The sequence below is a fragment of the Panthera pardus genome, unplaced genomic scaffold (assembly GCF_024362965.1).
Source record: "Panthera pardus isolate Hobbes unplaced genomic scaffold, ASM2436296v1 HiC_scaffold_2, whole genome shotgun sequence".
Taxonomy (NCBI): Eukaryota; Metazoa; Chordata; class Mammalia; order Carnivora; family Felidae; genus Panthera; species Panthera pardus.
The window spans coordinates 127,785,176-127,811,726 of NW_026526765.1; the positions used below are offsets into that span (position 1 = coordinate 127,785,176).

Sequence of the window (26,551 nt, forward strand, 5' to 3'; positions counted from 1 at the left end):
ACTGAGCCAAATATTTCTGTGAATGCAGAGATAATGGGATGTAAAAACATCTCGCAAACATCAAAGAGATTCATAGCCAGACCGAGGTCCGATACTCAGATATCCGAGCTTTCTTTAAAGCGCGGATTGTAGCCGCTTCTAACTTCGTCAGGCCAGAGAGGGCACGGGTGGGGGGCGAAGGGGTTCCTCATTCTCCGGAGGAACCCGAGTGGGAGGAAGGCGCACACCTGGAGAGAAGGCGACAATGGGCGAGGCTGCGCGAGGCTTGTGGAAGCTAGGATCGAGGTCCTAAGCTTAGAGAAAAGCCTAAGGCTCGGGCGCAGGCATCACGGCCGACAGGCACCTAGGCCCAAAGACAGGTGTGTGCCCAAGGAGTCAGGTGCACTGCGCCGCGCTCCCAGGGCAGACACACCCTCCTCCGCCCACGAGTGACCTAATTACAAGGTGCCTGCCGCGCCCAGAGGCGGAGGTGGCCACTCCAAAGAGGCTACCACTTGGCACCCGTTCCCGCCCTCAAAGATTTAGGAATCCCATACAATTCCAGCGCACCGTGAGGTCACAATTCTAGTTTCTGTAACCTGAGTACAAACGCGGGGCGAAGCGCAGAACCGTCTCACCTTAGAGAAAAAGCTCGGACTGGCAGGTTCTCCTCAACCTCCCAAGCCCCAGACTGCGCCTGCGCTAAACAGGCGCCCGCGCCGCGCAGGATTTAGTGCTCTGGAATTAGCCCAGTTTCCTGCTGCAGGCGTCGCGCTTGTTCGGACTCGGTCCTCCCTTCCCCGCCCCCCCTCCCTTCTGAACCACCACGCCCTAAAAGCGAAGGTGCCTCAGTTACCAGCCGGCTACGTTGCGCCTGCGCCGTGGCCCCTGGTTGCCGCCCCCCCACTCTGGCCTGGCGGCGGACCGGGGTTGGCTCTGCAGTTGCGCAGCTCTTGTCCCGGCCCTTCTACCCCGCCGCACCCCGCCGCCTCCTGACGCCGCGCGTGATGTCACCACGCCGGTGGCCGCCATTACAGAGAGCCGAGCTCCAGGACTAGATCGAGCGGAGGAGGACAGCGGCCGGCGGCCGGGTACTTCTGGGAGAACTCGCGGGTTCGCGCTAGCGCCGAGCAGCCGCCAGTAGCCACACAAGTACCCCGGGAACCGGCGGCGGCGTGTGCGTGTGGCCCGTGTGCGGGCGGCGGCGCGGGAGTAGCGCGGAGCGGCAGCCGGTTCGGGCGGGTGGCATCATGGACGAGAAGGTGTTCACCAAGGAGCTGGACCAGTGGATCGAGCAGCTGAATGAGTGCAAGCAGCTGTCCGAGTCCCAGGTCAAGAGCCTCTGCGAGAAGGTGAGCTTCTCTCCGGTTGCAGGAGCCGCCGCGGGCCGAGCCCACTGAGGAGGCGGTGGCTGTGGGGAGAGTGCAACATGGCGGAGGCCGTCGGCCCGGGCCCCCCGAGCCTCCTAGACCGGCGCCCGGCGCGGCCCGGCGGCGGCTCCCGGGCGACCCGGCGCCCCCTGCCTCCTGCGCAGGGATTGGTTGTCGCCGCCACCGCCGCCTAAAATGGCGCCGTTCACCCGACTCCAGGGCTTCCGAGCCTCCAGCTTCGGTGCCGGGAAATGTGGCTGGGGGAGCAGAGACCCTGTGTGTTAGGGTCGGGCACGGTTTTGAGATGGATGTAAGAGGACTTGGGTTCTAAGGTCTGGGAAGGAGGTCTGTGACTCTACTGAGGTGGGTCAGAGGCTTTTTACTTGTACTCGGGCCTAACTCTTCGGTCCAGAGCTGTCCAGAGGATCCTCCAAAGGCAGGCTCGTAGGTTACATACCAAGACCTGTCTAAAGGTCACACAGCTTTAGTACTATTCTCGGCGGTTTGTGTTAAACTCATTGAGCAATCTTTGACAGAGACTTAAAACTGTGTGTTGTAAAAATTTTTAAATATACCTCTAACCTAATTTCTGCAAAGGTCGTGGTGGTAGATGGAGGGAGGAGTACAACTTATTTTTCATAGTTGGAACAAATGGAGAATTTGGTGAGTCATACTACATAAGGAGCTTTCGGATTGGAAATCAAGTGTCAATTTAATCTATGATTTATATGCTGACTCAAATTGGGTAACTGAAACCCTTCTGTAAACTGAACGTACTTGGCATTTTGCCATCTATTTTTAAAATGAACAGCGTAAATTTAAAGCAGCAAATTTTGTATCCCAGCTCTTTGTTTGAAAACTTACTTGTTGATATTTTTATGGGTTTAAGTAATGGTGGTAATAATAACGATAGCTGTACATTGAGCTTTTATTGTGTCCCATACATTGTGCTTAGCGTTTAAATATTTTTCAGATGTTGTAAATGGAATGCTGTAGTTGCTTTAGTAAGTCGATTTTAAATTACCTAATTCCGTTTTGGTTTTCCCTAGGGGTTGGGGAAACAGGTAGTCTATTTAACTATTGGCTGTGTCGTGTTTTTGAAGTCTTAGAAGTCAGCTTTCTAATGTATAGAAAATGCTTATCTCTCCTATAAATAGTTTCACTCTTGTCAAAATTAACTTTGCAGCATTTCATTTTAGTACAGAATTGCAGAATACCATATTCACATTTTGTGTTAGTGTAGAGAGTTATTAGAGAGCAATTATGCTGACTCGTTTGTGGTTTTGATGGGAAAATTGGGTTCATGAGTTTGATGTATTTACTTCTAAAGCAGGCTTTTTCAGAAATGCTGTAAATAAGTGCAATTTAAATGAGTGAAATTCAGATTTATTTATCCTAAGCCTGAACAACTCTCCTACTAGTTGATGAGGTGGCACATTACCTATTGGAGCTCAGTTTTACTGTTAGCAATGTATTGAGTCTTTTGTTCCTCTTTTACCCTTAATTTTCTTTCATCAAATGAGAATGGTGTATGTAGTAAGGATTTAGAAATAGGCTTCTGAAACTTAATGTATATTGTCGGGCCTTAATTTCTAGGTGCTGTAAGTGATGATTTTAATGATTTTTAAAGATCAGTACTTCATATAAAGACATTGAGTCAGCAGTTGGCTAGATGACTAGTCATTTGTGTAGAAAACATTGAAAGAGAGGTAATGATGTAATTGAAAGACCACTGGACTTCAAGTTAGACCTGGACACTAGTCCTCTTTATGCCACAGAGTAATTGTGACTGACCTTGGGACAACCACTTAGTCCACATTTTCCTGTCTGTAAACTAAAGACTTAAAAACAGATGTTCCAGGGACCCTTCTACTATGAAATTATATAATCCAATTTAGATGCATACATTGTGTTTAAATATTAAATATCTAATGACTATTCAAGATTGCTAACTTTTATGAAAGAAGTGAAAAGCAATGAAGTATAATCATGCTTATTCTCGGGGAGTCTAAATCTAGTTGGAAAACAGTAGTAGATGAATCAGGGAAGTAGTGGGTTTGTGTTAGAGACCAGAGGAGATAATACTGGGGGCTAAGGTTATCAAAAGCTTGATAATTTGGTAAATGTTGATTCTTGTCCACAATTTTGTAAAACTAAGATATAGTGAGATTAAACAATTTATACTTAGATCCCCACTGGTTATCCAATGTGGCCAGGTATTTGTTCTTAGAGTCAAAAAGATGGAAATAATGTTTGAAGTTAAGTTTCCAAAAAATGGATCCTTTGAGGGGGAATATTATACAGTCTTAATACTCTTTTTAACTTGTAAATATTTCAACTTCTGGAAGTATATTAATTTTGCAAACTAAATTAACTTAAAGGCAGCTATTCAGGCATATGAAATGAGTTAGGATGCATGACTCGAAATGATTTTTTGTACTAGAAAAGTTAACACAAAAGTTCTCTTTTCACTATTAATTGACTAGCCAAAGCACATATAGTGAAAGCTACATATTTTGAAAATCGTAAGGGAAACATGTTTACATTAGTATACTAGTTTTTTATTTCCTTTTAAAGAAAAAATTCTTGTTGGAGACAGGTACTTGGTAGTAGTTGATCATTTCTTTCATTATAAGAAGGAAAAATAATTTAAAAGCCTTCCATCTTCCTGAGCATGCCTGATCTGAATGAAATATTTAAATGGTAAAGATAGACTATACCATTAGAGGTATGGTGATTAAAAAATTCAGAGACCATTATTGTAGTATCCTATCAGCAATTAACAGTGGATGTTCAAAATGCAGAGAATCCAGGTGTGTATTAATTAGACAAAGGTGAATATGGTTTTTATGCAATTGACTAGTTAAGGTTTTTTCCCCCCAAAATGTGATCAAGGCTTATATCAAAACCAAGATGATTGTGTGAAGTATACTTTGTCATTTTGGGAATCATAATTTTAGTTGATTGCTGAAAAATTTGTGGTGAGTGAATGCAGTGTTGTCTTAAGTACACTTCTATAGTCAGTAACATTACTACATTTGTATGACTGGACTGGTATGTTTCCATTTACAGATTGGAAGAAGTAAATAGTATCAACTTGCTTTTGCATTAACTACAGTAAACACTCTTTTATTATGTGGCTTCAGCAGTGGTTTAATTTAGGTATGATTTTTGGCTTTGTGTTGTCAGGTCTTACCAAACTTGTGGAGAATGTTGTTTGATAGCCAGTTTTTTTTTCCCCCCCTCTTTCCCCAAAGGAGTTCTTTACCTAGGTATGCTATTTTCCATTGCTCTGCAAACACTATAAATAAAATGCAGTCATTAAGTCTTCACATTTGTTACATGAGTATGGGAAAAAGCAAACCCTTCTAAACTGGATGAGCTGCAAGATATTTGATCAAGGTTAAATTTCTATATGAAGTGGCTGATACATTTTTATGAGTCTGTATGTGTGCTTAATTTAAAAGGTTGTTTGGCTCATCTCCATAAAAGTAATTTGAATATTGGAAACAAATGGGGGGAAAGCATGATGCAGAATATTATTTTCATCATATTTTCACATATACAGTTCTCTTAAGTTTATGAGACATTTATTATTTTCAGTTATAGATAGAAACCAGAGACTCAAAGGTACAGTGATTTGACTTCAGGGGCTAAAGTGGGATTGCATAGGCTTATGGATTCTGTGCCCAGTGTTCTAGTCTTGCTTCACAGCCTTCCTCCCCTCTCTTTTCTTAGGGAGTGTTAATAATGAAAGATGGAGGTGAATTGGGGTCAAATTGTATTGTAGAATCAGCAGCTCTGTAAAATAAAACATTATTTTTATTCTGATTGCTCAAAGGCTTCCTATTCATGTCACACACTGTTGTCTCACTTTGTCCTGGAGGAAGAAACAGTAATAATTCTTGAATTTTGGATGTGGCTCACTGCGTTTTCCCCTCACATACCATTAGTGAGAAGAAAATGCCAGCTCATTTTCTGTGTATCCTCAGTGCAAATCATGATCTAGAAGGTGAAATCTAAAATATTCCAGGAAAGCATAAGTGACCTTTATATTGTACACTACGCTTGTAAAATCACTACAGCTTGTAAAATCCCTTTTTATCATAGCTTCCACAGTCAGACCTATTTGTGCCTTTTGTGTGTTTCGTGATCTCCCAGGCATGAAGCAGTAATGCACTTGGTTTTGGGTTGACTTACTGAGGAAACATTGAAAAGGTGAACAGTCCTACTATTCAGACACACAAGTCCCCTGACTCCCCTTTTATTTTCTCTGTCAGAGCCAAGAATTCTCTCTGCAAATATTGGCAGGTGAAACCCATGCTGTAGAAAGCATGATAGGCACTGGAGGAGTGTATGTAATAATTGTAACATGGGTCAGGTGTCTCTCCACCACCCCCACCTCCACTTTGTATGGCAGCAGATATTGCTGGTGGTGGTGTAAGTCATTTGTCAGTTATTTGTGGAGTATGTGTTTAGTTTGGAGGAGATGTACAAGGAAAGCCAGGAGACATTAGGTTTGGATTGAGGTAATGGTAGGGGGAGGGTCTTTTTTTTTTTTTTTTTAATTTTTTTTTCAACGTTTTTTATTTATTTTTGGGACAGAGAGAGACAGAGCATGAACAGGGGAGGGGCAGAGAGAGAGGGAGACACAGAATCGGAAACAGGCTCCAGGCTCCGAGCCATCAGCCCAGAGCCTGATGCGGGGCTCGAACTCACGGACCGTGAGATCGTGACCTGGCTGAAGTCGGACGCTTAACCGACTGCGCCACCCAGGCGCCCCGGGGAGGGTCTTTTTTAAAGGTACTGAGAAGGGAGGAAAAGTTAAGTGTGACAGAGAATCCCTTGTTTTACTTTTTTGGCCCATCTCTCATTTCTTTTTTTCTTTACTTATTTCTCATTACCATCTTTGCCTGAAAAAACCTTAAACCTGCACTCTCCTACACAAGTGAGCTATGAATTGGACTAGAACTATTAAGGGGGAAGATTTTGTTTTTGTTGTTTTAAATACCTTTTCTTTCACCTTCTGGAGCAGAGGTGGTAGAGGAGGCTCAAGTAGAGAGAGGTCTGGCTGCCAGTAAATGGGGGATTGGTTCTGAAAGAATTGTAAAGAGCAATCTGGAATTAACTGATTAATTTCTTAATGTTACAAAGTTACTATTGCCTCCTTACATATTGGTGTAGCATTTAGAATGGATGAACAAGGCAGTGACAGAAATGTGTGTATCTGAATCTGGGTATTTTCAGGGTGCCTGGGTGGCTCAGTCGGTTGAGCATCCAACTCTTAATTTTGGCTCAGGTCATGATCCCAGGTTCTTGGGATCAAGCTCCTCAGCAGGCTGCTGCTCTGCTGCCCCCCTCCCTCACTCGTGGGAACACTCTCTCTCAAATAAAAATGAATCTGTATATTCTAAAGTGTACGTGACCAGTTGGCCAGTCACTCTGGTACTCCCATGTCCTTACCTCTGCTTTAGTCATTTAGTTACTACAGATGGGAGTATGGCTGATGTTGAGGGGGCTGAAAGAAGACTGAGAACCTCTTTCTAGAGTGCTCCTGGGAAACATTTCATTTACTTAGCTAGAGATGTATAATAAGTGTAATTCACTAGACTGTCGCATGTCAGTGGTGCTATGTGACGGTGTACATTTGGTTTTGGAATTCATTCAGTCAAAATTTATTAAGCCTCCATTATGTGTGTTATTCATTTTCACTGTTTCGCTTTGTCTAAATAGCATTATTTTAGGGATGTTAGTTCATTGCTCTAATAGTACAGTTTCATGTTAGTCAGGAGGTTGAGTTTGTAGTAAATTCTATAGATAGGAAAGGTTTTAGAATGTGTTAATAGTGATCAAGTGAATTTTATTTCTTTGCCACCCATTGTTTGTCAGCTGAGAGTATTTCCCCACTACTTGTTTCTGTTGGGTGGCTCTGACTTAATGAAAAGGCTTAAGAATTGCTTTAGTAAAATTTTAGTGATAGAAGGAACCTTAAAGACCATTTAGGCCAAGTCACCTGGTACAGATGAAGGAGCCCAGAGTGGCTGAATATTGTCCATATGGAGTGTTGTGGTGAGAATTTTTAAACAACTACATATATACCAACATTTCTCTGTTTAGTAGGTTGTATATATTTTTTCCCCTTTGCAGGCATGATTGGGAATTTTTAATTCGTGCATATGTGTAGGTTGGTTAGTAAAGACCTGGGCCAGTGTGTTGCATGGGAAACATAGGGTCTCTGAAGAAAATGAATGTCCATATTCTTCAGTGGTCATTGAAGAATATGGACATACATTTTCTTCAAAGATACAGATGATTATTTGACAGAGATGGAAAAACATCAGCCTATGTAGTATTTTCTTTTAATATAATTTTAGAATTTTCCCTAATCCCTGACCTTTTTCTTCTGGTTAGACACTAATCAAATAGTAACTACTGGTTCCTAGAACATTACATGGAGGGGTATAGTACTTTTCTAGTATAATCACACTGATAGTATGTATACAATATAATCATACAGAAGACCAAAATGTTTCATACACTAGAGGCATCTCTTCAGAATAATTAAAGAAAAGGCAAATAATATGAAGAAAGATTATGATAATTAACTCAAAATTTGTTTGCTTCCACAGCTAGTAGTATGTCCTATATTATGTATCACACGAAAATAAAAATCTGTCCATATATACTAGTTTGTCATGAACCTTAATTTTTTTTTTTTGCAGTTATGAAAATCCGGGAAACCTTCCATTTATCTTTCATAAAAGCAGTATGAAGCAAAATAAAATTCTCTTAGAGTATTGAAAAAATTTTTTTTTTCTTGTGAATTTACTTTTTAAAAAAGTCTTCAAATGGGGGTGCCTGGTGGCTCTCAGTTAAGAGTCTGACTCTATTTTTTTAATGTTTGTTTATTTTTGAGAGAGAGAGCATGCGCACACATGTCGGGGAGGGGCAGAGAGAGAGGGAGATGCAGAATCCCAAGGAGGCTCCGGGCTCTGAGCTATCTGCACAAAGCCAAATGCAGGGCTTGAACTCACAAACTGTGAGAGTGTGACCTGAACCGAAGTCAGATGCTTAACTGAGCCACCCAGGCTCTCAAAGCATCCACTCTTGATACTGGCTCAGGTCATGATCGCACTGTTGTAAAATCGAGCCTGCGTTGAGCTCCCTGTGCTGGGCACAGAGCCTGCTTGAGATTCTCTCCCTCTCCCTCTGCCCCCTCCCCCACTCTTTCTCAAAATAAATAAACATTTAAAAAAAATAAACCTTCAGATGTTTTTAATTCTGAAACTAAAAAGTAAAATTCAAAAATTAATTACTGCATTTTTTTCAGCTTTGCTTCTCTTATGCCTTTATGGCTATATTGGTAGAAGAAATACTCAACTATGATTAAAGTATTGAATGTTTAATTTATGTAAAGTAGAGTTCCAGTGAACATTTGAATTAATAACCAGATTTTTAATAGAAAAATATCTAAGAACATTATCTAGCTCTCTGTCAATAGATATTCAGAGAATTTGTGTGGACAGTCTGTATAAGAGAAAAATAACTGGTAATAAATAAACATGGAATAAAAAGTTTGAATTCCAAAATGAAGAGTACTAGTTAAGTCACAATGTAGCATTTTATATTTTAAGTAGATGGGAATAGGTACATTCTTCCATTTATTATTGTATTCAAGCATAATTGAGCTTTATATAGTACATACGTAACAAAAAATGTTAGTATATTTAACTCTGTAGTTCCATAATTGAAAATTTCCTGAAAGTAAATTAAATAAACAATACATGTATTGATCTGTTTGGGAAGATATTATACAGCAGTTTAAAGTGATCGCTATAATGCTATAGGACATTGGGTTCATGAATACGAACTTAAAATTTTTTTTTGATGTTTTTATTTTATTTTTGAGAGAGAGAGAGGCAGAGTGTGAGTAGGGCAGGGGCAGAGGGTGAGGGAGACACAGAATCTGAAGCAGGCTCCAGGCTCTGAGCTGTCCGGACAGAGCCTGACGTGGGGCTCGAACTCCCGGACTGTGAGATGATGACCCGAGCCAAAGTCAGACGCTCAACCCACTGAGCCACCCAGGTGCCCCATGAATATGAATTTTAGTACACAAATTGAGATGTTAGCCAATTTGAAGCATGAAGTCTGTTTGTGAGTAGTTTTTGGTGTGGTAGGATTAAGACTACCACAATCTATTAACATTTTAATGTTCTTAAGTCTTCTCATATAAAGAATTTTTACGTAGTTGCAATCGTTCTGCATTTTTAAATGTTTGCTTGGTTTAATAAGAAAAATGAATTAATATAGTCCATGACTTTTTCGACAGTACATGTTAAATAGAAATTATACTGCTGTTGTGTGCCCTTAAGGAAATTAATATATAAATGGTTGGCGAATCATTGTTGGTCCCTGTTTTTCTTTTTTCTTTTTACTTGTCTTCCTTGAAATATCTTGACTTGAATGATTTGTGGAGTCTAATTTAAATTTGCTTTGGGGCACCTGGGTAGTTTAGTCACTTGAATGTCCAACTCTTGATTTCAGCTCAGGTCATGGTCTTGTGGTTTGTGGAATCAAGCTTCGCTTCAGGCTCTGTGCTGGCATTGCAGAGCCTGCTCAGGATTCTCTCTCTTTTCTTCCTCCCCTACTTGCACACTTGATGCTCTCTCTCTCTCACAATAATAAATAAACATTTTTTTAAAAGACAGTATTTCTTATTTTAAAATTTTGGGTTTTTTTTTTTTTTTTTTTTTTTTTTTTTTTTGTAATTTCATGTTATTATGGTGGTTAGGGATAGCCCATATGCCAAGAAACCAGATTGTTTTTACAGTAATTTGAAAAATAAACTTTTAAGGTTTCTGAATCTGAGCTCAGAATACAGAGAGGACATTGATAATAAATTAATGCTCTAAAGATTTCTTTTCTTCAAGTGGATCTCCAAATTCTTTTAATTTAGGACAGTAGAACATTTTAACTTTTCACGGTTAAGTTCTTATTACTGGATTACCCTATTCTAGTTTTAATCTTGTTCTAGGAAGGTTTTGTTTATTTTTGTTTTTTTTAAGGTTTATTTATTTTGAGAGAGAAAGTAGGCCTGCTCAAATGGGGGAGAGGCAGAGAGAGGAGGAGAGAGAATCCCCTTCTCTGGGGTTTCACAGCAGGCTCAGCGCTGTCAAAATGGACCAGGAGATTATGACTTGAGCCAAAATCAAGAGTCTGATGCTTTAATCGACTGAGCCACCCACGCGCCCCATTCTAGGAAATTTAAGGTCACATCTTTTTTCCTTAAATTCACTGATTTCAGTCTTTGCCATTTGACTGAAATTCAGTAGGGTTCCAATAAATTAAAAAATCAATATGATGCTAATTAAACTATTTTTAAAAACTTTAATTTTCTTTCAGTTGTTTATTAGCTGAGCCTGTTGAAGCTTTGGAAAAGTGTTTTAGGGAAGCAAAAAAAGTTTGGGGTGTGTGTCTTTTTCTTTTGTTTCTGGGCCTAATTCAGGTGATATGAGGCTTTAAATTATAGGAATCAATATCAGAAAGTGAAAAGATAGTTATTTAATGTATAAATATTTCTAATGTTAATTAAGTTGCTTTGTAAATCTGGTTCTCCCATTTACTTTGAGTATAGGCTAGAGAGTTGAAGTTGTATAGCTACCTTTAGAAACTGATGGTTGGTTAAAAAAGAAAAAAAGAAAAGCAAAGAAAAACTGATGGTGAAGCCCTGCAGGTTCTAAAGGTGACTCATTAGAGGTCTCATTAGGTGATCCATAGAGGGGTTTGGTTAGGTGCTTCTGAAGGTAGAAAGGCCTGACTCCATGTGATAGCACAACTTCTCTTTTTTTTTTTTCTGTGATTAGTTTTTCCTGACTGCAAAATAATCCTCAGTGAGAACCACTGCAACCTTTATTGTTCTGGTGATAGTGTATTTTGGTGTAGTTATCATCTTAGAGGTGAGTTGAGGTTAAAACAAACAAACTATACTTAAATTCTTTGTAAGCTTGAATTTTTATTGTTAAAATATACTTAATAGTTGGCTTGATGGCATCTGATACATAATACTCTTTTCTGCAGGATTTAATTATAATTGTTCTAGTCTGAAATTTGGTAGGAAGGGAAGGAGTTTGGGCTTTCCCAGATTTAGAAGTTTAAAAGTTCACTTAATACAGTGTCCTTTCCCTTTTAGAGGATAAGTTGGTAACATCAACATAAAGAGAAGCTAGCTGTTAAATATGTTAATAGGTCCACCTCATGGTATCTTTCAGGAAAAGTGTATATGTATACTAGGGAGCCAATACTAGGATATACATTGCACTGCTTCCCCCCACTCCCTGCTATCCGCCCCCCCCCCCCGCCCCGTATTATAATCCCTCAGGGAATACTCTACATCCAGCATGAGAAATTAACCAAATGAATATATATGCATTATGATCTCCAAGATAGATTGTTAGAAAAGCAGGCTGCTGAATAATACTTTTTTTTTTTAATGTTTATTTAATTTTTGAGAGAGACAGCGCAAAGGGGGGAGGAGCAGAGAGTGGGAGAAACAGAATCCAAAGCCCACTCCAGGCTCTGGTCTGTCAGCACAGAGCCTGATGCGGAGATGAGGAGGTGAACTGTGAGATCATGACCTGAGGCAAAGTCGGATGCTTAACTGACTGAGTCACCCAGACGCCCCAATACTCTTACTAGTTTAAAAATGCAAAGGAAAACGAGTATGTTTTTGTAGGCATATAATATGTATGTAAAATTTGTAAATAAGGTTTGAAAGGATGTACATCAGGATACTGTTTGTGGTTACTTTGCCCAAGGGGAGTGAGATTGTGGAGAGTGGTCAAAGGGGACATTTAGGTTTTTTTGTTTTTTGGGGTCTTTAAATTTTATTTTCTTGTTTATTTATTTTTAGAGCATGCACTCGCGAGGTAGGGGTGGAGAGAGAATCTTAAGCAGGCTGCATGCTCAGTGTGGGGGCTCGATCCCTCGACCCTGGGGTCCCTTTGACCCTGGGGTCATGACCTGAACCAAAAGCAAGACTCAGAAGCTCAACCGAGTCACCCAAAGGGAACGTTCCCAAATTCCCAAAGGAACATTTAGTTTTATCTGCTCCAAAGTATTTTTTCCAAAGGTTGTCACTATAACCTTCACAGTTTTAAAAGTAAAAGTAAAGATACATTGTAGATGATTGTGATTTGCTGAAATTGAGATAAAAGGAACAAATAGCATTTAGGTTTAAATGTCATTTTAGGATTTGAATGGAAATTTTGAGTAGGTTGTTATAAGGACATGAGGCAGTCATGAGTGGCAACTTTTTATTTTTCATACAGGGAATAGCCTTGTGGGTAAGCAAGTGTCAAGGGATGTATTTTGGAATGTAACTTCTTACAGAATTGTAAGATTTGTACAGTTCTGACCATCTGTTTTATTATGTCATTGTCCTTTTAAAACTTCTGAATAACTCGCAAGTTTTTTTGAAGTAGGACCTATCATTTCATTTGCAGCTATTTTCCTTACCATGTGCCAGGTGCTAAAAACACTGGACATGGTATTAATCCCAGACTTATTCATGGAATATACCTAGTGAAATTCTGCCTTTTAGTAATAATAAATCATGGGAGATTGGAATTACCCTAGCAATTTGGATTCTATATATTTTTTAAGAAATATCACTCTTTGAGACACAGTGGTCTAAGTTTTAAAATGTTAGGGGCAACTGGGTGGCTCATTCTGTTGAGCATCTGACTTCACTCTTGCCCTGTCTCTCTCTCAAAAATAAATAAACTTTAAAATAAGCTTTTTAAATAAAATGTTAGATCAAATGAATGATTAATTTTTGGATGTCAGTGGTTGGTCATTGTCTTGAAATAGGCTCCCCAAGTGTTTGAAAACTTGAAAATAAGGGTTCTTGAACTTTGTTGTACCTAAGAAAGCACTGGAATAGAGTGAGGAGGGGAGACTAAAAAATTATTGATGCTTGGATCCCACTCACAAAGATTCTGGCTTAATTGAAGGAGGAGTAGCCTTGGCACCTGGATTTTTATTTTATTTTTTTCAAAGAGCTTCTCAAGTGATTTTTTTTAATGTTTGTATACTTTTGAGAGAGCGAGAGTTGGGGAGGGGCAGAGAGAGAGAAAGACACAGAATCCGAAGCAGGCTCCAGGCTCTGAGCTGTCAGCACAGAACCCAAAGCAGGGCTCAAACTCAAGAACCTCCAGATCATGACCTGAGCTGAAGTCAGACGTTTAACGGACAGACTGAGTCAACCAGGAGGGGGAGGGAGGAGAGAGAGAGAGGGAGAGAGTGTATCCTAAGCAGGCTCCTTGCTGTCAGCACAGAGTCCAATGAGGGCTTGATCTCATGAACTGAGATCATGACCTCAAGCTGAAATCTAGAGTTGGATGCTTAATCCGCTGAGCCACCCAGGTGCCCTCAGGTGTTAGTTAGTTAGCTAGTTAGTTATTTGTTTATTGTGTTTATTTTTTTTTAATTTTTTTAACGTTTTATTTATTTTTGAGACAGAGAGAGTCAGAGCATGAACAGGGGAGGGTCAGCGAGAGGGAGACACAGAATCTGAAACAGGCTCCAGGTTCTGAGCTGTCAGCACAGAGCCCGACGCGGGGCTCGAAGTCACCGCGATATCATGACCTGAGCCGAAGTCGGCTGCTTAACCAACTGAGCCACCCAGGCGCCCCTATTGTGTTTATTTTTTGAGAGAGAGTGAGTGTGAGTGGGAGAGGTGGAGGGGGAGGACGGGGGACACAGAATCTGAAGCAGGTTCCGGGTTCCAAGCTGTCAGCACAGAGCCTGACGCGGGGCTTGAACCCACAAAGCTGTGAGATCACGGCCTGAGCTGAAGTCAGCCACTTAACCGACTGAGCCACCCAGGCCCCCCTGCCCCCAGGTGATTTTTAAAGTGTGGCTAAGGTTGCATACCACTGCCTTAAAACCAGTCCTTGTTACCTTTGGTTGTCTCTCAAAATGTAATGAGCAATTAAGTTAGCAACAGTTCTCACCTTCATGTTCTCGTGTGTTGCCTTCCCTCACCCAGCCTCCCACTGTACATTCTGGAACATCATTCATAGTGCTAGCTGTACAGAGAAGAAAATGCTCAATAGATGTTGAGTGTCTGAGGTAAATACTTTAAATCCATTCTCAGAATAAATTTCTTTTACCTTCTTGGCTTAACTGAAACCTGGCTCTTCTCAGGAAATTATGTATTTCTCTAATAGCCTTCCCAGATAAATGGATGGATGCTGCTTTCCTCTAGCATAGAATTCCCTGTTTTTCAGGTTTCTGTTTTCTACCAAATACCCAAGCACCTTTCCTTACTACTGTTACCTATTATTTCTTCATTCTTCAGAGAACTTGGTACCAGTTTCTAGGCATGTACTTCTGATGTTGTTCTGAGAGACATCCATGTTTTTCCCTCAAGATGACCTCTCTAAGAGTACCCAGTTTAAGTTCTTGATTCATTCAAAAAATACACATTAAGTGCCTTTTACATCTCAGACATTGTTCTAGCAAGGTGCTGTGTACATGATGGTGAATTGAAGGAATCTAGTGAACATTTTAAACTCTTAACTTTGACAGTTGCCTGGAAAATAGATTAGAGTCAGGAAACATGGAAGCAGGGAGTTCAGTATGGAGGCTAGCACAGTAATCCAGGTGAGGTAGGTAATGGTGGCTTGGACCAGGGTAGTGGCAAAAAAAGCATAAATAAAAGCTGATTGATTTGCCATATGTTTTGGAGGGAGACTAGACCAGACTTGTGATGGATTGGTCGCTGAATACTAGTAGCCTTTAAGCTCTACTCTGTCTCAGATATCCACATGTCTAGCCCTACCTCTGAAATCATAAATTCACTTATCAGGTTTTCTGACAGGGAATCTTTGTTCTAATACTACTTTAATTAGACTTGTTCTTCAGTCCATGTCCTATTTCCCCTCTACATTTTGTACCTGGGGTGACCAACTGTCATGGTTTACCTGAGCACAACTGAGTCATCTCTTGGGATGCCAGACTTTGAGTGCTGAAACCAGCGTAATTTGGTCATCCTACACCTACCTGTCTTCCCTCTTGTCTACTCTTGTCGGGTATGCTTCAGTCCTGTTAGCCTTTTCCTGAGAATTGATACACATGATTGCATCTTGTCTGTTTTGGACCTTGTCCCATTTCCTACTCCTATCCCCTTTCTATAACTAACTCCTGCCAATTCCTTGGACCTCAGGCAGTTTTCCTAGCTTTCCCAGTGTTTGTGATCCTGAAACACTCCTGCTTACTCTAGCATGTCTTAGCACTTGGCCTGATCATTTTGTCTGCCTCTCTTGCTCCACTGTGCTTTTATAGGCTGTCATGTTTGTTGTGATGTCTTACTTACCCACCATTTACTCTTTCCCTTTCTTTTCACCACTTAACACAGCCAGTACTTTGTTACTTGTTTACTTGTTTGTGGTCCTCTGCCCCCAGTGACCTATCTTGTACACTATGCCCCCAGTGGCTAGGACAGGGCCTGGCACGTAGTATCACTCAGATGGTTGAGCAAATGAACGAACGATTGACTCCCAGTGCGCTTTAGTTTTGGGGATATGATAAATGATTAATAATAAATGTGTGTTGAATGACTGATAGGATTTCTGTTGAGTGAAATGTTATGCTGCCCTTAAAAGTAATGTTTGAGTTTGTGATTACATGGGGGAATGCATATACTACCAAACAGTTTTATAAAAACCACGTATATTGAATAGTTAACAATTATAAAACAGAAAGTTTATCTTTTGGTATAAAGAATATAAAAATACAGGCAAAATTTTCGTGTTTCCAAAAAAAAAAAAAGGTCAAGCGGAAATTAGAAACTTTTCCTCATAGCCTGGAATCTTGAAGTGCTGGCATATTTTAATTAGACATTAAAGCTAAGGAAATAGGTACCTGAATGTCTTGTTCCACTTTCATTAATCTTATATGGCTGCTAATAATAATCAGTTTAGCATGTAATTAGATAGTAACTGCTTGGCATAAAAACTGATAGTGATGAGAAGAATAGAACTGTGCATCTTGATACATGTTTTTTCCCCTAAGTGTCAGGAGTGAGATAGCAAATAGATGGAATCTGGCCATATCTTGCCCTTTTATGTTAATGGGATTACCAATGCCCACATTTTCATCTTCTACGGAGTCTGCCCCTTATGCTACATTAAGTGTAAATAACATATCTTTGATATCTTTGTTAATGTTTCATGCCAAATGTATTGGTTTCTTTTTTCTCCATCCGTAGGCTAAAGAAATCCTGACAAAAGAATCCAACGTGCAAGAGGTTCGATGTCCAGTCACTGTCTGTGGAGATGTGCATGGGCAATTTCATGATCTTATGGAACTGTTTAGAATTGGTGGCAAATCACCAGATACAAACTACTTGTTTATGGGAGATTATGTTGACAGAGGATATTACTCAGTTGAAACCGTTACTCTGCTTGTAGCTCTTAAGGTAATTTCTGTTTTGTTTTGGCATTTTGTACTGGGTGAGACAGTCTTGAATGTTCTTCTTTTCCTCAGTAATTTGTGATTTTCTTTGAATGTTCAGTTTTAGGATAAAACTCCATATTTAGGAATGCAAGTATTCAGGTTTGGGGCTTAAAAATCACAGGTCTGTCTTCATTCTGAATAAGGGGATGGTACAGAATAAAAGTAAAAAGGTTATTATGCAGGTTATTTGAAAAATGTTAGAGGGCTGGTCAAATAGAAACGTAACTTTAGTTAATCGGGATGTGGAGAAGTAACATAATTATCTTTCTAGATGCTTTTGAAATAAAATATACTAAATGTCAGAATGTTTACATCTTTTGACACAGTAATCCTATAATTAGACTTTTACTAAAGAAGAAATTCAAGAGGAAAAGAGCTTCATTTACTTGAAAACCTTAACGGTGACATTATTTTTAATACCAGGAAAAGAAGATCTAAAAAGCCAACAAAAGTGAATATCGAAATTAAGATTTATCTCAGTGGAATAGTTTGCAGCCATTAAAACTTGACAATCTAGAAAAGCAAGTTGCATTATACCAGTTGTAGCTTTGTGAAATATACAAAGATCTGAAAGTGAAAACAGTGGTAGAATGGTCGATAGCTTTTAGAATGGCAGGCTTCTGTCTTCCTCTAGGAAGTATGACTTTACTTTTAGGAGAGATTCTATTAAAGAACATTCACATTGGGAACTAGAATGTATTATGCTAAGGGAAATAGAGAAAGACAAGTATCGTATGATTTCACTCATGGGGAATCTAACAAACAGATGAACATGGGGAAGGGAAGGAAAAATAAGATAACCAAGAGGGAGGCAAACCATAAGAGACTTAAATATAGAGAACAAACCAAGGGTTGCTGGAAGAGCTGTGGGTGGTAGGGTGGGCTAAGTGGGTGATGGGCATTAAGGAGGGTACTTGTTGGGATGAGCATTGGGTATTATATGTAAATGATGAATTGCTAAATTCTGAAAAAGCTATATGTTAATTAACTTGGATTTAAATAAGGGGGAAAAAGAACATTCACAGTGATAAAATGGCTGCCAGAAACTTATAATATTGGGTAAGTGGTAAAATGTAGTTTTGGCAAGAGCTGAATTGTAGGCAATTAATACAATGTATGTGTTTATGTAGCTACTAGTCTGAATCATGTAATGTGCTACAAAACATTTTTGGAGGATAGTATGTTCCGCATCTGTAAAATGAAGCAGTTAGATTAAATGTTGGATTAAAAATTTATGATGACTCTAGATACTGTGAAAACAACCTTGCAAACTAATCTGTACGCAAAGCCCAGGATGAATCCCAGTGCTCAGAGGAATGAATATGCTGCCTTTAAGAATTCATATTTGCGGGGCACCTGTCAGTGAGTTCAGTGTCCGAATTTGGCTCAGGTCATGATCTCACAGTTGTGAGTTCGAGCCCCGCATTGGGCCCTGCACTCATAGTGTGGAACCTGCTTGGGATTCTCCCTCCCCCTCTCTTTTTGCCTCCCTCCCACTCATGCTTTCTCTATTTCTCAAATTAATTAATTAAAAAAATAATTCATATTTGAAGGTTGTGGGACTGAATTGTGCTGCATGCCCTTCCCCCAGCCCCTTTCATACGTTGAAATCTTAACCCCCAGTACCTCAGAATGTGACTGTATTTGGTGATAGGACCTTAAAGAGGTAATTAAAGGAAAGTGAGGTCATTTGGGTGAGCCCTAATTCAGTATGACTAGTGTCCATGTAAGAAGACATTAGGACACAGATACAAAGTGAAAATGATCAGACATGTGGAGAAGATGACCATTTGTTAGCCATGTAGACAGGCCTTCAGACTAATCACACTTTGATCTGGATTTCCAGCCTCCAAAACTGTGAGGAAATAAATTTCTGTTGTTTAAGCTGCCCATTTGCTGTACATTGCACACAAATCGGGGAGTCGGGGGAAGGAAACTTCAGCAGGTGATGCTTGGACAGTTGGATTATCCATATGCAAAAAAAAAAAAAAAAAAAAAAGACTTAGATACCTCATACCGTACAAATGAATCAAAATCAGACACCTAAATGTAAGAGCTAAAGCTTTGATGCTTCTAGAATAAAACACAGGATAAAATATTTGTAACCCTGGGTTAGGCAGTCATTTCCAAGATAGGATAAGAAAAGCATAGTCCATTAAAAAATTATTTTTTAATTTTTTAATGTTTGTTTATTTTTGAGAGAGAGAGAGAGACAGAGACAGAGTATGAGCCGAGGAGGGACAGAAAGAGGGAGACACAGAATCAGAAGCAGGCTCCAGGCCCTGAGCGGTCAGCACAGAGTCCGATGCGGGGCTCGAACCCACGAACTGTGAGATCATGGCCTTAGCTGAAGTTGGACACTTAACTGACTGAGCCACCCAGGCGCACCCCCCCAAAGGAAATTATTAAATTGGACTTCATCAAAATTAAGAGTTTTTGTTTTTCAAAAGACATCAGTAAGAAAAAAAAATTGCGTTCATATAATAAAAATGTATTTTAATTCAATAAGACGAAAAGGGACAAAACACTCAGATATTTCACCTGAGAAGATAAATAGTAGAAAAGCACATGAAAAGATGTTCAAAACCATTAATCATGGAAATGTAAATTAAAGTCATAATCACACTCATTAGAGTGACTATCATCAATGATCTGATAATATCAAGTCTTAGTTTATGGAGAGATTAGAACCTTCATACACCAACCATTTTGAAAAATAGTTTGGCAGTTTCTCAAAAAATTAAGCATACTTGTACCCATAACACCAAGCAATTATAGTGAACTGGGAATATACCCAAGAGAAATGAAAGTATATTATAACTTTTTTTAAAGTTTTATTTATTTTGAGAGCAAGAGCCAGAGAATGAATCCCAAGCACTGTCAGTGCAGAGCCCAGCATGGGGTTTAAACCCACGAACCATGAGATCATGACCTGAGCCAAAACCAAGAGTGGGGTGCTCAACCAAATAAGCCACCCAGGTGCCCCAAGTAGATTGTAACTTTGTACAAAAACTTAATGGAAGATGATCATAGCAACATTTCCATAATACTCAAAAGCTGTAAACCATCCCAGTATTCATCCTATTGGTAAATAAATAAGCAAAATGTGGTATAATAGCCATACAAGGGAATAGTGTACAGCAATAAAAAAACAGAATAATCCACTGATTCATACACAGATGAGCCTCAGAGATATTCTGATGAGTGTATGAGGCCACACAAAAAAGTATTATTCCATTTTAAGAAATTTCCACAAAAAGCGAATCTCAAAAGACAAAGTTAAGTCAGTGGTTGGGAGTAGGAGTTGGACAGCCTATGGCTGATATTTTTGGACTGGTGGAAAGGTTCTAAAATGATTGTGATGGTTTTTGTATAACTGTAAATTTACCAAAAGTCATCTAACTGTAGACAGAAATTTCATGATTGGAATATTACAGCTGATGATTATGTTTTGTATAAAAGTTGGTAGTCGTAGGAGTTTGATTTTAATTGAGATAGGCTTTGCTGATACTCCATGGTCAATAACTATAGATGTGGAATTTGGGATTTCATTTTACTGTGGTGTGGGGGCATGGGGTCCCCCCCACCACTACCAAAATTGGAACTCTGGATTTTCTTGTAGAGTTTGCTGAACTGTCATTTGGTTTTTGAAAGAGCCAGGTGTTCATATGTTTTGTTTTCTCATTTTAGGTTCGTTACCGTGAGCGCATCACCATTCTTCGAGGAAATCATGAGAGCAGACAGATCACACAAGTATATGGTTTCTATGATGAGTGTTTAAGGAAATACGGAAATGCAAATGTTTGGAAATATTTCACAGATCTTTTTGACTATCTTCCTCTTACAGCCTTGGTGGATGGGCAGGTATGTAGGTCTTACTAAAAGTTACATTGCTGGTTATTTTCAAGAATCTGCTTTCTTTCTTTTTTTTTTTTTTTTTTAATTTTTTTTTTTTTAACGTTTATTTTTGAGACAGAGACAGAGCATGAACGGGGGAGGGTCAGAGAGAGGGAGACACAGAATCTGAAACAGGTTCCAGGCTCTGAGCTGTCAGCACAGAGCCCGATGCAGGGCTTGAACTCACTGACCGTGAGATCATGACCTGAGCCGAAGTCGGCCGCTTAACTGACTGAGCCACCCAGGCGCCCCAAGAATCTGCTTTCTTAATGTTTAGGGCCAGTCATTTTTCCACCCTCACATCCCTTTTAGACTTCTAAAGTACCTTCTCTGTATCAAGCATTGACTGAACTGTTAAGTTGGGACCACAAGGATAGAAGATGTAGCCCATCCATCCTCTCAAGTTGTTTCTGGACAAGTCTTGAAGATGTAACTAGCTATTTACTCACCAGGTAGAGAAGTGCACAGAAGAAATTGCAAGAAAATTCTATGAGAAGGAAGGCAGTCTGTGGTGAGGGTAAGGTCAGAAAAATGTTTCTTTGGAGGAGTTGATTGAAGTGGAGTCTAGGTGTAGTAGCAGTGATTTATCAGGAAGAAAGGGAGTATGTTCAATAGTTGAGAGTGGGCTGGAAGAAAGACTGACCCTGCAGATACAAGCCTGGTTCTGGCAGAACACAGAAACCCTAGTGAGACCAAGTGATGTGGGCTGACCAAATCCAGAATGTGTGAATTTTCTTCTATATGAGGTTAACATTATAAACCACTCTTTTCAGATATTCTGTCTACATGGCGGCCTGTCACCATCCATAGATACACTGGATCACATCAGAGCACTTGATCGCCTACAAGAAGTTCCTCATGAGGTATTGACTCTTATTTGGTAGAGAGAGGGAAAATTTAATTGTAACTTAATTTCTTTTATGTATTCTCTACATTAATGCTTAAAAATGACCCCATGTGGTATGAACAGCAACCTCATTCTTCAGAAGAAGCTATATTTTTTTAAAATTTTTTTTTTTTAACGTTTATTTATTTTTGAGACAGAGAGAAACAGAGCATGAATGGGGGAGGGTCAGAGAGAGAGGGAGACACAGAATCAGAAGCAGGCTCCAGGCTCTGAGCTGTCAGCACAGAGCCCGACGTGGGGCTCGAACTCACGGACCGTGAGATCATGACCTGAGCCGAAGTCGGACGCTTAACCGACCAAGCCACCCAGGCGCCCCAGAAGAAGCTAATATTAAGAAGCCTGCCGGGGCGCCTGGGTGGTTCAGTCGGTTGAGCGTCGGACTTCAGCTCAGGTCATGATCTCACCGTCTGTGGGTTCGGGCCCCGCGTCGGGGTCTGTGCTGACAGCTCAGAGCCTGGATGGAGCCTGCTTCGGATTCTGTGTCTCCCTCTCTCTCTGTCCCTTCCCCACTCTCACTCTGTCTTTCTCTCTCTCTCAAAAATAAACATTAAAATATATAAAAAAAAAAAAAAAAAAGAAGCCTGCCAAGATAACAGTGCCTTTGGGACTGGCCTTAGAATCTGGGTAGTTGTCTTCAGAGCTCTCCTTTCATTACTGGACTATACTGCCTAATGTTGAAATTTGCGTACTATAGGTAGGTTAGTAACTCGTTAGGGTTTGTTGCTCTTGGGGCTCATTGATGTAGGATGTACTTCTAAAAACATCTGGAAATAGTTTCTTACTTACTTGACACACATATTTGACTTTAAAGCAGACCTTAAGCTTTTTGAAGCAAATATCACTCAAAAAATGTGACTTTGTAGGGTGCCGCTTCTGATGAATTACTCAAATCGTTTTTGCAAGAGGCTGTTTAAAACTTAACTTGCAATAAACAAAACAAAACTTGCTTTTTAGGGTCCAATGTGTGACTTGCTGTGGTCAGATCCAGATGATCGTGGTGGTTGGGGTATATCTCCTCGAGGAGCTGGTTACACCTTTGGGCAAGACATTTCTGAAACATTTAATCATGCCAATGGCCTCACATTGGTGTCCAGAGCTCACCAGCTGGTGATGGAGGTATGTTCTCCTCTTTGAAACCTGATTTGCTTTTTATGTATTTTTTAAAAATGTTTATTTACTTATTTTGATAGAGGGCATGAGCATGGGACGGGCAGAGAGAGGAAGGGGGAGAGAGAAATCCCAAACAGGCTCTTTGCTCGAACTCATGAATTGTGAGATCATGACCTGAGCCTAAATCAAGAGTCTGACACTTAATGGACTGAGCCACCCAGGCGCCCCCTTATTTGTTTTTTTAAGTAAACTTAAGGAAGATCTTAGGGATGGATTTTGGGTTTGTTTTTTTTTTTTTTGGAAGGGGATAGATCAGTTAGTGATATTAATGATGAGAATATTCCATGTGTTCCTTCCAATAAATTTGCCTGAGCTTTTTCAGTAGATGCATACTAGAATTAAAATCTCAAGCTTTTGATCACAGTGAATTTCATAGTTGATATACTTTCAGAGATGTCTTTAATGACTGGGTAGTGCTTGGGATTTTAGAGTGGGAAAGTAAGATTCAGGGAACAGGAGAGGAGGGAATGTAGCATTTTATGGTTTCAATTCTGTTTATTTCATGTATTTAACAGGTAAATGTAAGGAGGGGAGATTGAGATGAAATAGAAAAATGTTCACTGGTCCTTTGGATGGTAGAATTATAGGTGATTTTAAAGAAGAAACCAAAGGGGAGATGGGCTAAGTTCTTAGTATAGAACATTGATTAGCATATTTATAATATTAGGGGCCTATTTAGATTAATACTAAGTGGTTGTTATAAAATTATGACTTTACTAGAGATATGGAAAGATACTTGTGTACAATACTTAAAACATAACTCACGTATTCAGATGGACTTCAACAAAATGAGGCTGGAGATCCTAGAGGCCTATTTTCTTTGTACCTGGTCAGTGACCAACGTGGGGACCTTCACCTATGACTAAGAATTAATATGGTATTAAATTAGCCAGAAACAAAACATTAGTATTCTTCAAGCTTTGTGGGAAGGGGAGATCTTTTTTCTCTCTTGAGTCATATTTAATTGTAAATAAGGGAGTAAAATAGGTTTTTATCACTTTTCCTTGTAGGGGTATAACTGGTGCCATGACCGGAATGTAGTAACAATTTTCAGTGCTCCAAACTATTGTTATCGTTGTGGTAATCAAGCTGCAATCATGGAACTTGATGATACTCTAAAATACTCTTTGTAAGTATTTACACCTGAGTAGATGGCTGCCATTACAGTTGAGTCAAATTGTATAGTTTGAATGGGGGGGGTGGTGTGTAAGAATTGAAGGGTTCATGCTAAATTCAGATTCCAATTTGATTTTTGTTTCCTTTTTTTTAATGTTTATTTATTATGGAGGGGGGAGGGGCAGAGAGACTCCCAAGCAGGCTCTGCACTGTCAGCACAGAGCCCGATGCGGAGTTTGATTGCACAAACCATGAGATCGTGACCTGAGCTGAAACCCAAGAGTCTGGAGTTTGACTTGAGTCCCTCAGGCCATCTTTATGTTTCCTTTTGAACAGACCTGTGATATGTTGAAACACATCAACAGAAACCTGGTACTGTATAGATTCTGATGTGTGAATTATTAGGATTTTAACTTTTAAACACTTGTTTTAAATGTGGAATTCATAAAATATATCCTGAGGTTAGATTACAAATACAGTACATTGGGCTCTTTAAATTTTATTTATTCAGTGGAACCCGCCTTTCATATAATCTTAGAAGGAACTCTGATATGTAAAAATTCTATCTGAAGTTGCATCAGCTCTTCGAGGAGGTGTGCCACTACAAGACTCTTATTAAATGCATGATTAGGCTGCAATTAAGGTTCTCTTCCATTAAGGCAAGCTTAAATCATACAGGAAAAATATTATAAAGTCTGAAAGAATACTGTTCTTGATTTTGATTGTCGGTACATTGGTAACGTGCCATATAAACAAAAATGTTTTGTTTTTTCAGCTTGCAGTTTGACCCAGCACCTCGCAGAGGCGAGCCACATGTTACTCGTCGTACCCCAGACTACTTCCTGTAATGAAATTTTAAACTTGTACAGTATTGCCATGAACCATATATTGACCTAATGGAAATGGGAAGAGCAACAGTAACTCCAAAGTGTCAGAGAATAGTTAACATTCAAAAAACTTGTTTTCACACGGACCAAAAGATGTGCCATATAAAAATACAGAGCCTCTTGTCATCAACAGCCGTGACCACTTTAGAATGAACCAGTTCATTGCATGCTGAAGCGACATTGTTGGTCAAGAAACCAGTTTCTGGCATAGCGCTATTTGTAGTTACTTTTGCTTTCTCTGAGAGACTGCAGATAATAAGATGTAAACATTAACACCTCGTGAATACAATTTAACTTCCATTTAGCTATAGCTTTACTCAGCATGACTGTAGATAAGGATAGCAGCAAACAATCATTGGAGCTTAATGAACATTTTTAAAATAAGTACCAAGGCCTCCCCTCTACTTGTGAGTTTTGAAATCGTTTTGTTTATTTTCAGGGATACCGTTTAATTTAATTGTATGATTTGTCTGCACTCAGTTTCTTTCCCTTCTCAAATCTCAGCCTCATGTCGTTCTTTGTTATTGTCAGAACCTGGTGAGTTGTTTTGAACAGAACTGTTTTCCCCCCCTCCTATAAGACGATGTTACTGCACAAGAGCACTGCAGTGTTTTTCATAATAAACTTGTGAACTAAGAACTGAGAAAGTCAAATTTTAATTGTATCAATGGGCAAGACTGGTGCTGTTTATTTAAAAGATACATCAATTGATAAATTTTAGAATTTGTAGAATTCTAGGTAAAGAAAAATAAAAACTAAGGTCACTATATAATCTCTCTGCTAACTCCTTGACATTCTTCAGATGATTTTCAGGACTTGTAATCCAGATAGTACAATTTGTCAGATAGCCATCGTGCTCTTCGTGCGTTCTTCCTGCATATTAACTGGCCTGCAAGAAGGGAAATCTGTGCAACTTCAGGAAGACCCAACTGTGTTTAATTGTTTGGTTTTTGTTTTAATAAAACATCATGTTTTCAGGTGGAGCTTAACAAACTAATGTGTCTACTTATCAGTCAGTGCAGTTTCTGATGGTAAATATCCCATTGCTATGTATGTTAGATGGACTCTAAAATGATTGACAGATTTTGTACATTGCTTGTCATGTGATCTTAGAGTTAATTTTGTCTCAGATAAAAAAGCTGTTAAAGCATTATCCTGTATTAAGCTCTTTAAGTGAAACTAGTTAAACCAAATAGAAAACTGTTGCTAGATCTTGGTTTAGTGTTATGTGCATTCACCCAAGGACTAAAATGGCATTTGAAATGAAGTGGCAGGGCTAAGCACTTAATGAGTTTTCCCCCACCCTTTTATCCTTTGAATAGGATTAGGAAGTTAAAACAGTTCTTCTGTGGAAACTACTATTTGGTCATCTAAAGCTATGAGGGTAAACTTCAGGGCACTTGATCATTACTTGTGTGAATGTAGTAATAAAAGTTCCTTTGCTTTGTATTGTGTTGAACTTGGAACTGACAAGGAAGTTTTCTCATATCTAAGAAGTGAGTAAAATACACATTCTGTTGTTTTATTTTATTTTATTTTTTTTATTTTTTAATGTTTGTTTATTTTTGAGAGAGAGACAGAGTGCAAGTGGGGAGGGAAAGAGAGAGAAGGAGACACTGAATCCAAAGTAGGCTCCAGGCTCTGAGCTGTCAGCACAGATCCCAATGTGGGGCTCGGAACTCCTGAACCATGAGATCGTAACCTAA

At 39.5% G+C, this 26,551-nt stretch overlaps 1 protein-coding gene across 1 annotated transcript; it reads left to right on the forward strand.

The window, feature by feature from the left end:
* The first annotated feature begins 979 nt into the window (after window positions 1-979).
* On the forward strand, window positions 980-26,294 carry PPP2CA (protein phosphatase 2 catalytic subunit alpha). Its single transcript, XM_053907484.1, has 7 exons — window positions 980-1,331; window positions 16,621-16,830; window positions 20,559-20,732; window positions 21,539-21,628; window positions 22,627-22,788; window positions 23,853-23,971; window positions 24,734-26,294. Exons 1-7 carry the CDS (start codon window positions 1,230-1,232, stop codon window positions 24,804-24,806), a joined length of 930 nt encoding a protein of 309 aa, XP_053763459.1. The 5' UTR covers window positions 980-1,229; the 3' UTR covers window positions 24,807-26,294.
* The last annotated feature ends 257 nt before the right edge of the window (window positions 26,295-26,551 follow it).